Source organism: Phoenix dactylifera, chromosome 1 (assembly GCF_051530095.1).
Source record: "Phoenix dactylifera cultivar Ajwa chromosome 1, Ajwa_hap1_PhDact_Kaust_v1.1, whole genome shotgun sequence".
Taxonomy (NCBI): domain Eukaryota; kingdom Viridiplantae; phylum Streptophyta; class Magnoliopsida; order Arecales; family Arecaceae; genus Phoenix; species Phoenix dactylifera.
The window spans coordinates 2,464,919-2,478,220 of record NC_143190.1 but is presented as its reverse complement, the minus strand read 5'-3'; the positions used below and the strand labels follow the sequence as shown (position 1 = coordinate 2,478,220).

The following is a 13,302-nucleotide window of genomic DNA, read 5'->3' as shown; positions in this document are numbered from 1 at the left end:
ATGTTTTCCGGATGTCAAAGGAGAGTGCTACAAATGCTGGTCCTTTGTGCTCTCTATTTACTATTCCCGCAGCCCCATGGGAAAATATGAGCATGAATTTTACTTTTGGGTAGCTGAGGATGCAAGGGGATTAGACTCTCTGTTTGCCGTTGTAAATCGTTTTTTCAAGATGACTCACTTTATAGCTTGCAGGAAAACAGCTGATTATTGCCAAATGATTCTTCAAGATGAAGGTGCGTATGGAGCGCCCAAGATCGTGGCATCCTAGAGAGATGCCAATTCATGAGTTATTTTTAGAGATGCTTAGGGAAGAAGAAGAGTTTTATGTTAAAATTCCATGACATTTTCCATCAGAGGAGGTAGTTTTTGTAATTTACCCTCTTTTTTTACCTAATTTTCAGATTTTATAGCCGAATAATTCTTTTTTTAGTTTACTTTGTAAATCTCATTTATATAAGACAGCCGCAGATTTAATTTGCAGTAGACTGTTTTGATTGATCAATAAATTTTTTTTTAAAGTTTTCTGATTTTATTAGTCGCACTCATGCTCGATCTGTGAGTCGCCGTTCTATCAAAAAAAAAAAAAAATTCATGAGAAAATAAACAAAACCATTGTCGCCATATTATTTCAAAAACTGTTGTAAGAAGAAATTTAAGATCAGATGATAAGAAGTTAAGCTATGCATTTCTTGGACTCCAAAGTAACCCGGTTCACATAAATTGAAATCATTGTTATCTTTTATATAAAACTTTGCAGACCTCATGCCCATAATGAAAATATTTATCATGCCTTTGTATATCAGATCAGGACATAAAAAGCAGGCATGGTCTTTGTAACTGCAGAAATCTGACTAAGGAATTCTAATTTAAGCCAATTATTTCTGAATTTTTCCCCACTGAAACATCCACATCATGAGATCTAGTTAAATGGTCCATGTATCACAGAATAGAGTAGTTAATCTTAGGAAGAGACAGATTAATCCCCATCTTATATTCCACTATGGAAATCATGAGAACATATAAAAATCAGCATATGTTGCCCACAAAAGCTTAGCTGCTTACAACTTCTGCCAAACATTCTTACCATAATTGTTTTTAATAAGAAAAAAGACTCCATTAACATGGCAAAATCACAGAGAGAACTAGTCATCCACAAGCAGATCCCTATACAATAAGAATTCACAGCTTGGACAAGTACCACATGAGCACCGCCAAGTCAGTTGCTCAATTGATGAGAACAAGGACGAATCAGTGGTTACAAGGGGTAGGGGGAAGCCAGTACCACCAAAATGATCAAATAAGTCACCTCCTAAAATTTCGGGTAGTGGCCTGATACGTACGAACTAGCAAACCGACACCTACTCCAATGCCAAGGCAAATGCCGAGACTAATACCCACTCCAACCCTGACACCAGCATTGAACCATGAGAGTTCCCCATCCTCCCCTTCTGCATAGTCTTCACAAGAATAGATACTGTTATAATCCACATCGACATCATTCTCTGGTTTAAAGTCCTTGAACTTTGACACCTGCAAAACAAATTCAGAAGAGTAGAATCTGTTTTAAGTATAAGATGCTCAAATTTGATAGAGTAAATTTAAGAAAGCCAAAAAGTAAGTACCTAAAAAATGGAATGAATTTCTCTAAGAATTTAAGTAGCCTACACAAATAGAGACCGTCTTTCAATTTGATTGTTTGGCTTTAACTTTGTGCCTTAGAGAAGGATGCGGTATCAAACCTTGCCATCTGGGGTGTTGCCCTTTAATTGTTCCAAAATGCCAAGCGGTTGCTCATTATAAGCACAACTTCAGCTGCGCCTTTAAAGTAGTGGAGCAACCATCTTTCAAGGCACACAAAAACACTCGTTGGAGTTCCATCGTGAGTGCTAGAAATCCATTTAGAAGTTGGCAAAACATAAGACCAGTCAAAGTAGTCATTTGTTCTGTCAATACTTCGTGAAATTATTGTGCCCAACAACAAAGCCTACAAGCACCCCCAAGCATTTCACATAGTTGATGATGTTGCCACTATCTTAAATAGAATTCGGCATCTATTAAAATAGTTGGCAAAAACTCAAAAAAGAAAGGGATGAAAGACAGAAGATAGGTCTTAGAGGTTTTCTTCTATTTTTGGAACTATGACATGGTAACTATCTAACATATGTATTCACATTATATTCTCTACATTGTTCTACAATTGATGTATAGTTCCTTCACTTGAATATTGTCTTACATCATAGTTACCAATGCATCAAGAGACACCATACTTTGAGGAATGACAGATGAACTCATTTGAGAGACAATGAAAAAAAAATGAAAATAGGTGAATAAACATTACATCATGCCATGGACTGCGTTGTTCCACTAGTTACGTAACATTCATACTCATGATTCAATAAAAGATTGTCAGCTGAATATAGTTTCAAAAGTGAATTGTATCATTGTATGATAAACCATACTAGAACATATGATGATCCATGAATTGTCAGTAAAGTACATTTCATTCAGACTAATGAAATAACTTCAAGACAAACCTTGTAAATCAATGAATCACATGGATTCCACAAAGCTTACAGCCTCTATCAGTACATTCCAACAGAGGCAAGGGAGATGTTGTGGCTATGGAGCTCAGCAGATGCTACTGTAGAATTAGTGAATTACATTTAGTCCAGAGTAATATGAATAAAAATCTTGTTAAGACAATTCCATTCATCTCTGAGTTCGATGGATGCTACAAAGCATGTTGCCTCTGTCTCAGTCCATTTTGATAGGTGATGAAGATGTAACTGATGGCACTTGACAATTTTGCATATGAATGAACTTCATTGCCTATCAAAATGGACTGGGACAGGGGCAACATGCCTTGTAGCATCCAGCCAATTTAGACATACATAGAATTGTCATAACAAGAATTTAATTCACATTACTCTGGACTAAGTATAACTCACTAATGAGAAATCGATCCAAATACAAATTCTAAGTCCATTTCCACTGAAAAAAAAAAATCAAATTATTAGCACCATGGATCATCAATATGAATATATCCTTAAACCTAACCAGTGGAATAATCCATCCTATGACCAAATGTAACACCCATAGTCATGAAGTCCCAATTGCTTTTTTTTTATTCTCTCTCAAACAAGCACATCTGCCTACTCCCCAATCGAATGAATCTCCAGATGAACCACCAGACTATCGCCTAGGACTATATCAAAGTAAAATAACTTCACAACAGCTGTAGAATAATGAGAACAATATAATATGTATAATATGTTAAGATATTGTACCTCCAAAAATTAAAAAAAAAACCTCTAAGACCTATCTTTTATCTCCCACATTCACTTGCTAATTTTTGGTAATAATGCTTCACTTCATCAAACAGTCAAATACATACTTTCTCAATTATATACGAGAGAGGCGGCCACATCAGCAACATCAAGAAAAATACTTGGAGCTGGTCACAAGTTTAGTTGTTTGACACAATAATATGCCAAGTCCTGATGAAATAAATGACTGCTTGGACTAGTTATCTAACTTCCAGCCACCTTCCAAATAGCTTTCCAACATTCACAAAAAAAAAAACTCTTTGTAAGATCTGCATATATCTTGTAACTTCTTGTCACTTCTGGATACATCATTAGTGAGCCTAGACACCCTTACAGCATTCTAAACATTGGGAAATGAGATTTGATCAAGGTTTCAAGTATGGTGATGAGGGTTACATACCAGCAGAATACTTACCCCAGTATGCTTGCATACCTATTCACATTTTGTAGATAAAGGATGATATGGCATTGTTAAACCACAGTATATAGCTTGAAATGCCTCAATACAAGGCTTTACATACTCACAGTATGGGAGTTCGTACGCACCTTGGATTGGATATGTATTATCGTCATCTCCTTTCAAACAAACATTATGGACCTCAAGCTTCTCAATGAACCACATGCAAGAGTCCCTATTTAGCACATCACCTTTACTTTTAAACCATTAAATCCTAACTGACTTGATTATGTTGCACTGATCAGACAAGAGCTTATGAAAAAAGAAAAAAGTTTGAGCACCTTGTCAAAGGAGTCAAACCACAAGAAATTGACATTAGTTATCAGTGCAAGTAAGCCAATAAGACAAGTACAAGAAGTGAAATTTTGAATTTTCTTACATGAAACTTTACACATAAATCTCACTCCAATCAAATTGAGCACATCTTTATTCTGATTAATTCACTAAAGTACTATTCAATTGTGATTGAAAAACTAGGAAGACTTTGTGCAATTCTGAGGTATAACAGAACTACAAAAATCATGTCATTGGTTTAGATGAAAATGAATCATTACTTACATGACTTGAAAGAAAAGAATCCTTCTAGATCAGATACTGTAATGAGTCTTGAAAACATATACACATGGGATCCAGTAGGCAGAATGTTATATTGACCCTTTCGGCAACAAATCGGGACCATTTGAAATGATGTAATTGAGGTATCAGAAGGAATCGGGTACGTGAATGATGTTATTCCCACAAAATCTCAATTACACCCATAGGCATTATGAACCCAAACATAAGTAAATAACAAGTGAAGCATTGGATATGTAAAATTTTAGATTAGTGGAAGGCTTCATGCATGGTCTGCCGTACCGGTCGGTACGAGTCGGTACCGGCCGGTACATACCGGTACCGGACCCTACCGATACGGTACAGCTACATATTTCGGTACCGAACCGAACCGTACTGACCGGTACCGAACCGTACCGAACCGGTACCGACCCGAACCGACCAGTCCGTACCGGCTCCAAATTTTTTTTGGCTTTTAACCCCATCGGTACTGTACCGGTTCGGCTCGGTTTGGTTCGGTACCGTACCAGTACCGATGCCCACTGGTACGTCGGTACAGTCGGTACTGCGTACCTTGGCTTCAGGTCTTGATTGAACCTGACTAATAAGAATATATCAACTGATCCAGCCCATCAAGATCTAATCTGACCTAACAAATATATTGAATAGGGTACAAAGAGAGAACTTTATACCCACCATAAAATTAAATGGTCCAAATTGCAAAATCAAACTCTAACCCATTGGATGTGATCTACAACATGTAAATGTCCTTGGACAAAAAATTATATGTTTTGAAATGCCTACACATTACGTCATCCCAAAAATATAGTTGTAGTGGCATGATACAGTATTTTGAGTTTGGGTTACTTGATGTAGGCTAGTACAATCCTTCACTCTTTGTAAGTGCTAAGTACAATCCTCAAATTAAAAGAAAGAAAAAGAAAATAAATGTTAATTAGACTTTTTGATGCTATTTTTAATTTAAATGATCTCATTAAATTCCAGCTTGTTGAAATGGGATGTTCATTATGAGTGGAATAGACCAAGTTCCTCGCATTTAACTAAGCATAATCAGTTATGATATCTTAAAGAACTCAATTTTAATCAGCATTTGGTTGCTTTGTATTGCATATCATTATGCAATGTTTAGGAGTTAAGAAAAAGCAAGCTACAGAAATTATAAGCTTTTCACGTTTTGGCTCAATAGAGAAAGAGCTTGGGTGTTTTATTTATTTTCTCTCGCAAAAGGTTAAAATGTCTTCAAATTAACTAAAAATCTAGACAGTATTTTCTCAGGTCTTCTTATCAATTCTCATATACATAATAGTCAGATTTGCTCTTCTTTTTCTGTTTAAGTTTCTTTTTCATCTCCTGTGCATGCATATGCACAGTTTCAGATTCTGGTACTCTCAATCTTCAGCCAGAACTCAATGTTTCTATCTATTTGATTTTGTATAACAATTATGCTGAAGCCTGAAGCTTCCTAAACATGTCAACTTGAACCTCTTCTCGGTTGCATGACTTCTGTTTCTCAATTGCATGACTTCTACAAGATGATAATTTTTTTATATAAAAATTTCTCTAGGATCAATTGTCATACAGTTATTATTTTCTCCATAGAAGTATATCATTATATTTAACAAACATTTATACTCAACTTTTTTCTTGCACATGCTATTGCTATGCCTTCTAACGTATATTTGGTTGTCCTTAAAAACTTCTCCTCTAGTTGTTGATTTTGTTAAGACTTTTTCACATTATCCTGCATATGGTAAGGCTTGTTATATGCTTTACCTGGAATTCCTTATACAAACACATACATACATACATACATAAATGTGACACTTTCTACTTCTGAACCCAAGTATATAGTCATCTTTTTCATGTGTTAGTCATGCAATTTGACTAAGGAACTTGTTCTAGATGATCAAATTGCCATCCAAAAAAAAAGAAGCAACAGACATTTATAGAATCCAATATTCCTAAATAATTAATTCAACAAAGTGGTATGAGTGCATATGATCCATGGTGACAAAGGAGATGACCAACAGAAATTTTCCATTTTAACTTCCTAAGTTCTACAAGGGCAACTTTGGCACTTGGTAAAGTCAACGAGAGCCTTTTTCAGATCACAAGATTACGAGAGATTGTAGAGGAGCACACCAGGACACAAGATGATGCAAGTCTATCCCAAGCTCAAACTATATACTGGTGCATTAAGGATTTGTTTGGATGCCACTACAAAATCATGAAATGATTTCACACTTTTCATGATAAGAAGGTTGCCTCGTAACTTGTATCATGATAAGAAGATTGCCTCATAATTTGGTTCTAATTTCACACAAAAGAATGGGTAGATCACATAAAACTCTGATAGATATGGATGAAAAAAGATTAGAAGATATAATTTTACCAGACTCTGTTCTAGAAAGGAGCCAATAGAGAATAAAAGCAACCCTAAATATATGGAATAATACTTGCTTGTGATGGTTTAGAGGGGACAAATGAAAATTCGCGGCCTTAGAAAACAGATTATTCATATTTTTCACTTCATCAATAAAGAAAAAGAAAACCATCAATCTTTGAGAAATGCAATTGCATTTAGAGAAAGATCATTGTCTAAAGACTTGCTTAATAAATGACTGTTTGATGTGAAGTCCAAAGGATAATTTGTTCAAAGCAAAGATTTATACATGTGTGTACACTAGATGTATATATGCATGTGCACGAATATATACTAGGTATGTATGCATATAATATAGTTTATTTACATATAATAACAATTTATTGGTAAGAAAAGCACATTAAAAAATGTAGTGGCTTAACTCCTTCTCAGTAGGATTTAGTATAAATATATTTGTAAATCAATGGATTTCCAAATCCAGAAAATGGATAGTGCATCACCTTCCTATCTTCGAGAAAATTAGTACATGGACAAGGGCTCGAGTATGCACCTCAAGAAATATCCAAGAAAAACAAGTCTTGGAGAAATTAATAGCTTTGAAGGTTTGTTTGGAATCTTTGGATGCTCTAGAAAATCATAAAGTTTCATGATTTTTAAACTTACAAGATATATGTTCAGACCCTAACCAATACATCAACAATGCCTAAGCGTTGGAGGTGTGTTAGGCTAAGATCTAAACTAGGAACATAACAAACCACCACACTCCGTAGCCTATATCCCTGCCTACCTGGCAACCCAATCTATTGTGGCTCTCACTCTAGTCCAGGCAGCCCCTCCAATATGATAGCTTTCACTCTAGGACAATCAGGTAGCCCTTTCTCTATGGCGGCTGCACCCTTGTCACTAGTGCCATCGTCCCACATTGACTAATAAAAGGGGTGCCACATAGGTTCATTAGCCTGGGCTAGTCCTTCTCTCAACAGTTTAAGCTTTTGGGTTGCGAGTCCATAACAAGTGGTACTAGAGCTAGGCCCATGGTTTATCACCACCTGTATTGATCATGTGGGCTCCTCACTAGGGGATACCAGGGTCGAAGGTAGACTAGGTAGGGTTGAGTAGGACTTCAACTGTGGGTGGTCCCCCCCTCTCTTGAGTAGGAGCCAACCACGACGAAAGCGTCACGACATTGGGTGGGGGAGATTATCGTAGTCGCATAATAACTAATAAAAGAGATGCCACATGGGTTTATTAGCCTGGGCTAGTCCTTTTTCCAACAGCTTAAGCTTTTGAGTTGTGAGTCAATGACACTAGGCCCTTTCCACAGTGGCTCTCGCTCTAGCCTTTTTTCTTTTTCCAGGCAACCCTTTCCACCGATTGCCTCTTCCATGACTCAAACTCCAGACATAGGGCTTGATTTGATACCAAACATTAAGACCCCCAACCAAGTACAACAAAAAAAATGCCTAGGCATTAGAGGTGCATTAGGCTTAGGTCTTAACCAGGTACCTAACATTATGATAATATGGGGTATTTGGTTGTGAGATGAAATTGGACAAAAGATAATTATGAAATTGAGAATGTCTACTTTGAGTAGAACTTTTCAAATCCACATTTGTCTATCCTTACAATCTTACATTTCTTTCCCACCTTTAAAACTTCCCTTACAACAACCAAAACCTCCTAAAAGATGTCAAGTCCCACAATGAAGAAAAATAATCTTAAAAAGGGATTTTTTAAAAATTAAAAACATTTTGACTTATAAAGAGTAAATATTAAGGTACCAGCAATGATCTACATGTGAAAAAAAGCCCAAATCCAGCAGGTTGACAGTGTTATAATGCATAAACGGGGAAAAAGGAAAGAAATGATAAGGGTTCGACCAACCTTAGAACCCAGAATTATAAACCATACCAGAAGCCAAAACATTATAAAAACAAATATTAGTGCCTCCCATGTGGATTTTGACTAATGTTGTCTGGATCGAGATCAAGTGGCAAATTATAGAGGGGTCAGATCGTATAGGATCACGGATCACAAGATCCTTTCTAGTTTCTTTCATATTTACATTCTGTAGACACATTCTACAGTATGTGAATCTGTCCACAGCTTAAATATTATAAGTTATCTTATATCATTTATGGAAGTGGTATGTATAATCACTAAAATAAATTTAAGAAAAAGGTGATATGATTCAGGATCAAATGGATTTCGAACCGAAAAAAAGTACATAAAACAAGAAGTTTAAAGACTGAATCATATGTGTTGCTCATAACCTTATCCATATAAGAACATGATTATGTTGCCAGATAAGTGCCCACAAGCAAAACTATGCAGTTTAAAGAGCATAATCCAACATATGAAATATGTTGGAAAAGATCATGCTAATTCAAGAAACTTGGCTCATTCATCGAACAACGCAAAGAATGATAAAAACATATCCGTTTATCACATGCATAATGAGAATCTTGGAGATCATCTATTACCTGCAAAGCATCCTCAGATGGCACCTCTTTCTTCACTTCATCTGTCTCATACTCAAGAATTGAATTTAGCCCCACTGTCTTCTGTTGCTTCCTCCGGCAATCCAGCTGCAGAGTCTTAGTCAAGATAATGGGATTGCCCGAGAAACACCCAGCAACATACACCTCTAGCACGGGTGAAGGAATCTCTGGACTCATATATTGCTTGCCTTTCAGAAAGCCATTATCAACCGACATCACAGATTGGCATCTCATGCTCCATTTCTTGCCATGATTTTTTGATTCCCCTTTCAGGACACTACTATTGCACAACTCTAGGACTCCAGCAAGCAATAGATTATTTCCATCAAAGACCTCAAATCTCACACTTCCGGTCATCCTTATATTATCCGTGCTGACAAATGTAGCTTCTTCTGATTTCTTGTCAACTCTGTCCCTTCTAAGCAAAGAAGAAACGCATTCTGAATAAATGCTACTTCTACGACCATTCACTTCGAGGATGGTGTCGGGGGTCAGTGGAATATGGTTAAGGGTGAGATGCTCTGGTGTTGATTCATCAACCTCAAAGTTGCTTGCCCTCACATAAAAGACCTTCAGGTCGAGCCAAGGTGAAGACTTGGGAAGGTAAAGGGGGTGCATAATGATCTTCCTTTCAGAATCCTGCGATGACTCTCTACTGAGCGGATCATGATGAGACTCCATGATTGAAGTAAGAAGTAACACCCTCTTAGCAAAAGTTCTTATCACATTAATTCGGATGCCAGGAAGAGAAAGAGTTAACAATTGGACAAAAGTGCCAGGCCCGTCACAGTTCTTTCATCTGTGAAGCCAAGCAACAGCATCAACAGCTGATGCTAAGGAACTGCAGGAAGAACATAATCAACTAAAAGAAATCCTAAACTAGATATTCAGACTGAGATGAAGTTGCTGGGTTGGTGGATGTGGATGTAATAAAATAAGTATAATTAAATGAAGCACAAGCCAATAAAAAGAAAAAAAGGAAAATAATGAGAAACCAGCAGAACTCAATGACAAGAAGACTGATCTCTGAAGAAAATGGTTTTGTTTAACAGTTCAAGTTTAAATAAAAAGAATCCCTCACAGAAGAGAATAAATCGATCAGGTCACATGTATTCTCACCTCATGCATCGCAGTGCTACTACTGATACCAATCAAAACTTTGGAAAACACTTTCTTCCTTTTGCAAGAAAGCCATAACATACGAAAGCTACAAATAGAAGATAACTACAAAAAAAGAAAGAAAGAGACTAAGATCTAGAAAAAGAGCCCACAGATAGTGTAAACCTAGTTCTAATACAGAGCAAAACAGTTTTATAATCACAATAATCGACAAGGCAGAAACTGACCTATTTTTACACTTCTACCTCTATAGTTTTTTTTATAAAAAAAAAAGAAGGAAAAGTCAAACGACTAACAGGAAATTCAGAAGATGAACAAGAAAGGAAGAAAAGATCGATTTGCCACGTAATTAAATTCACAAAGAAGAGAAGGCCTCCATCAAATAAAAGTAAGGAAAGCAAATGTAAAAGAAAAAACAAAAAAGGAAAAGCTAAGGTTAGAAAGAGGAGATTAAGAGGAGAGATAGCCTACCAGCATGACTGAAACAGGTGAAGCAGATAAGAAAAACATCACCTTCAACATCAAATATGAAATAATAAAGAATTATAACAAATCCGTCCAAAATCTACAACAAATGAGCAGCTAACGAACAATCCGAATCGGAGCACGTGCCGTCCCCCAATCCCCTTCTCAATTCTCACCATGCGTTGATGAGAGGAGGGCAACGAAGGAAAAATTCATAAGAACAATTGTGATTAGAACGAAAGAACGGGTTTTTGTCTTTTGACCTCGATAGGCTCAAAGACGAGGAGGAGGAGGAGCGATTACCTTCACCGCAACGTGGAATTACCATGCTATCTTCCTCCCGTCTCATTCCTAATACCGGGACCAAAACATTTGTACAAGGCTTATTTAGGTAGCTATATATTACAGCCACAAAAAAAAAATAAAACTCTAGAATTAAAGAAAGATTAGTGTCAAACATGGTGGCTATGATTGAGAAAGGTTCCTAGAATTTTAATCTGTAACTTCATCTTGTGCCTTTCTTAATACTTGACTAATTCAAGTTGCCACGCATCATCAAGTAATTTTTATGGGTGATTTTTTTTTAGTTACATCAACATTGATTTTTAACATAAAATTTTATAAAATATATTTTACAATTTAAAATTATTTTTAATAATATACCATATATATTCTCAAGTAATATGGTTCCAGGCCATGCACATTTTCAGAGAAGCTAGCGGAGACGCGAGTGGGTGGCCTCGTATGTAGCTAATTATGTTAGAGATGTCCACTAAGTTGGAAGAAAAAGTTGCTTAGAGTGCTTCATACTTTACTATTTTTTGATTTTTTTTTTTTAAGGATCTGTATTAAAATGGTACAAATCATTTGCTTTAGCAGCAAAAAAAAAAAAAAAAAAAAAAAAAAAAAAACATAAGAAGAGAAGATGACAGACATATATGGTGAGCCCTCGCATGCAGGCACATCGAGAAAGTTGATGTTATATGTCAGAATAAACTTTTTATTAGTAGAAAGCATGCCCCGTATAGAAACAAAAAGATATTTATCACAAAAGATCGTAATCATCCATGCTTGCTCTCAAGCGACCATGACAAGCCATGCTTAAAGTTATGTGCATAGCCCTTGCTTAATACGAGGCCATATAGGGAGTAATTTCTACTATACAAGCAAATTTTCTCAAAGCCCTATACACTGTCCTCAAACCTTTGCAAAAGCTGCTGCCCTTCAACAATACCCCAAAGTCGTTCATTGATGAAGGGATCGATGGAGTTGACTTCCGAGACATCACTGGAGAAGATGACGAGCAGTATGGCTCTGTATTATTTCGATGATGAAGAAACGGAGCTGGTCATTGAGATAGATGTAATCCACAACCCAGTTCAAGAATCGCCCGAGAAGAAGAATACCGAGGAGATGGATTGATGTGCTGAGTTTTTCTATTAATGATGGCGTTGAAGGAGAGCGAGGGGAAGTGTTGAGGTATACCGTTGAAGATGAGTTTGGAGAGAGAGGATGTTTACCATGCATGGAGGACTGCAATGTCGAAATAGAAGTGAGTCGAATGCCTTTGCTTGCGTGTCTTCCATATCCATTGCCTTGCTCGAATGTTGGCGGAGGGTTGACTCTGCCCTTTCTGCAGGTACTTTCTGATTTTATTTTTGCTTTGGATGGAACCTGTTCTGGTTGCTTATAGCCAAAGGTTCTCTATTCTGTAGCAGTGCTTGCTGCTTTTGCTTCGTATCATGCACATATTCCAAGATGTTCTGAAGGTCTGCTCATCCTATGGTATTCATCATCTTGAAAAAAAATATCATTTGCTTCCACTTGATGAAGGATATGTAGTGTTAACCCTCTCAAATTCTCTCAAAGAATGTTATCCTTTCGAAAATGGTATATGTATCCTGGAATGAGTGCAAACAAGGTTTGTTCATTGTTGGTGAACTATGAGGTTGCCCATTGCAGCGTCTAGGCCACAAAGAACACCCCAATCTCAGCTGAATTGCAAAAAGAATGCAGTTGCCCATTGCAGGTAGGTACATTTTGGGCATGCATAGGAGTGATGTCTTTCTTCAATGTTCAGCTGTTTACTAGCATTCTGCATGAGCAAGCGGGAATTATCGCTTGTGGTGCGACGAGCTACATTTCACATATGATGCATGCTTATTTTGCCTTTTTTCTTTAACTAGTGACTCAAAGAGAAAAAAAAATTAGAAGAGGAAGATTAGATGGTGAAAGGAGTTAATCTGAAGGGTTTGAGAGAAGTGGCATTGTTAAGGATAGAATTCGAAAGATACAGAGAGATTGGAATAGAAGCAGGATTACCTGGTAGAAGGATAATACTTTAAAAGAACAGCCAGTATAATGTGTTAGGGTTTCAAAGGCCACAATTAAATTACATGTATATATTAGTAATGCTGATTCACAACAATTGTGTTGTCTCTGAAATCACAAATTACAAAGAGGATGCTTGAAAATTGT

General features: G+C 36.7%; 1 protein-coding gene across 5 annotated transcripts; it reads right to left on the bottom strand.

Moving 5' to 3' along the window:
• Positions 1-961: 961 nt before the first annotated feature.
• LOC103702717 (uncharacterized protein At1g01500-like) lies at positions 962-11,244 on the bottom strand. 5 transcript variants are annotated; one of them, XM_088716904.2, is made up of 3 exons: positions 11,128-11,244; positions 9,223-10,081; positions 962-1,530 (listed from the first exon to the last, which is right to left on the bottom strand). In XM_088716904.2, the coding sequence occupies exons 2-3, from the start codon at positions 9,919-9,921 to the stop codon at positions 1,303-1,305; spliced, it is 927 nt and encodes a 308-aa protein (XP_088573030.1). In that variant the 5' UTR covers positions 9,922-10,081; positions 11,128-11,244; the 3' UTR covers positions 962-1,302. The 5 variants fall into 5 exon arrangements, with proteins under 5 accessions (XP_088573030.1, XP_088573048.1, XP_038970432.1 ...); XM_088716922.2 differs by having other exon boundaries at positions 9,223-10,039; positions 11,128-11,235; XM_039114504.3 differs by lacking the exon at positions 11,128-11,244 and adding an exon at positions 1,740-1,984 and having other exon boundaries at positions 9,223-11,121.
• Positions 11,245-13,302: the final 2,058 nt, after the last annotated feature.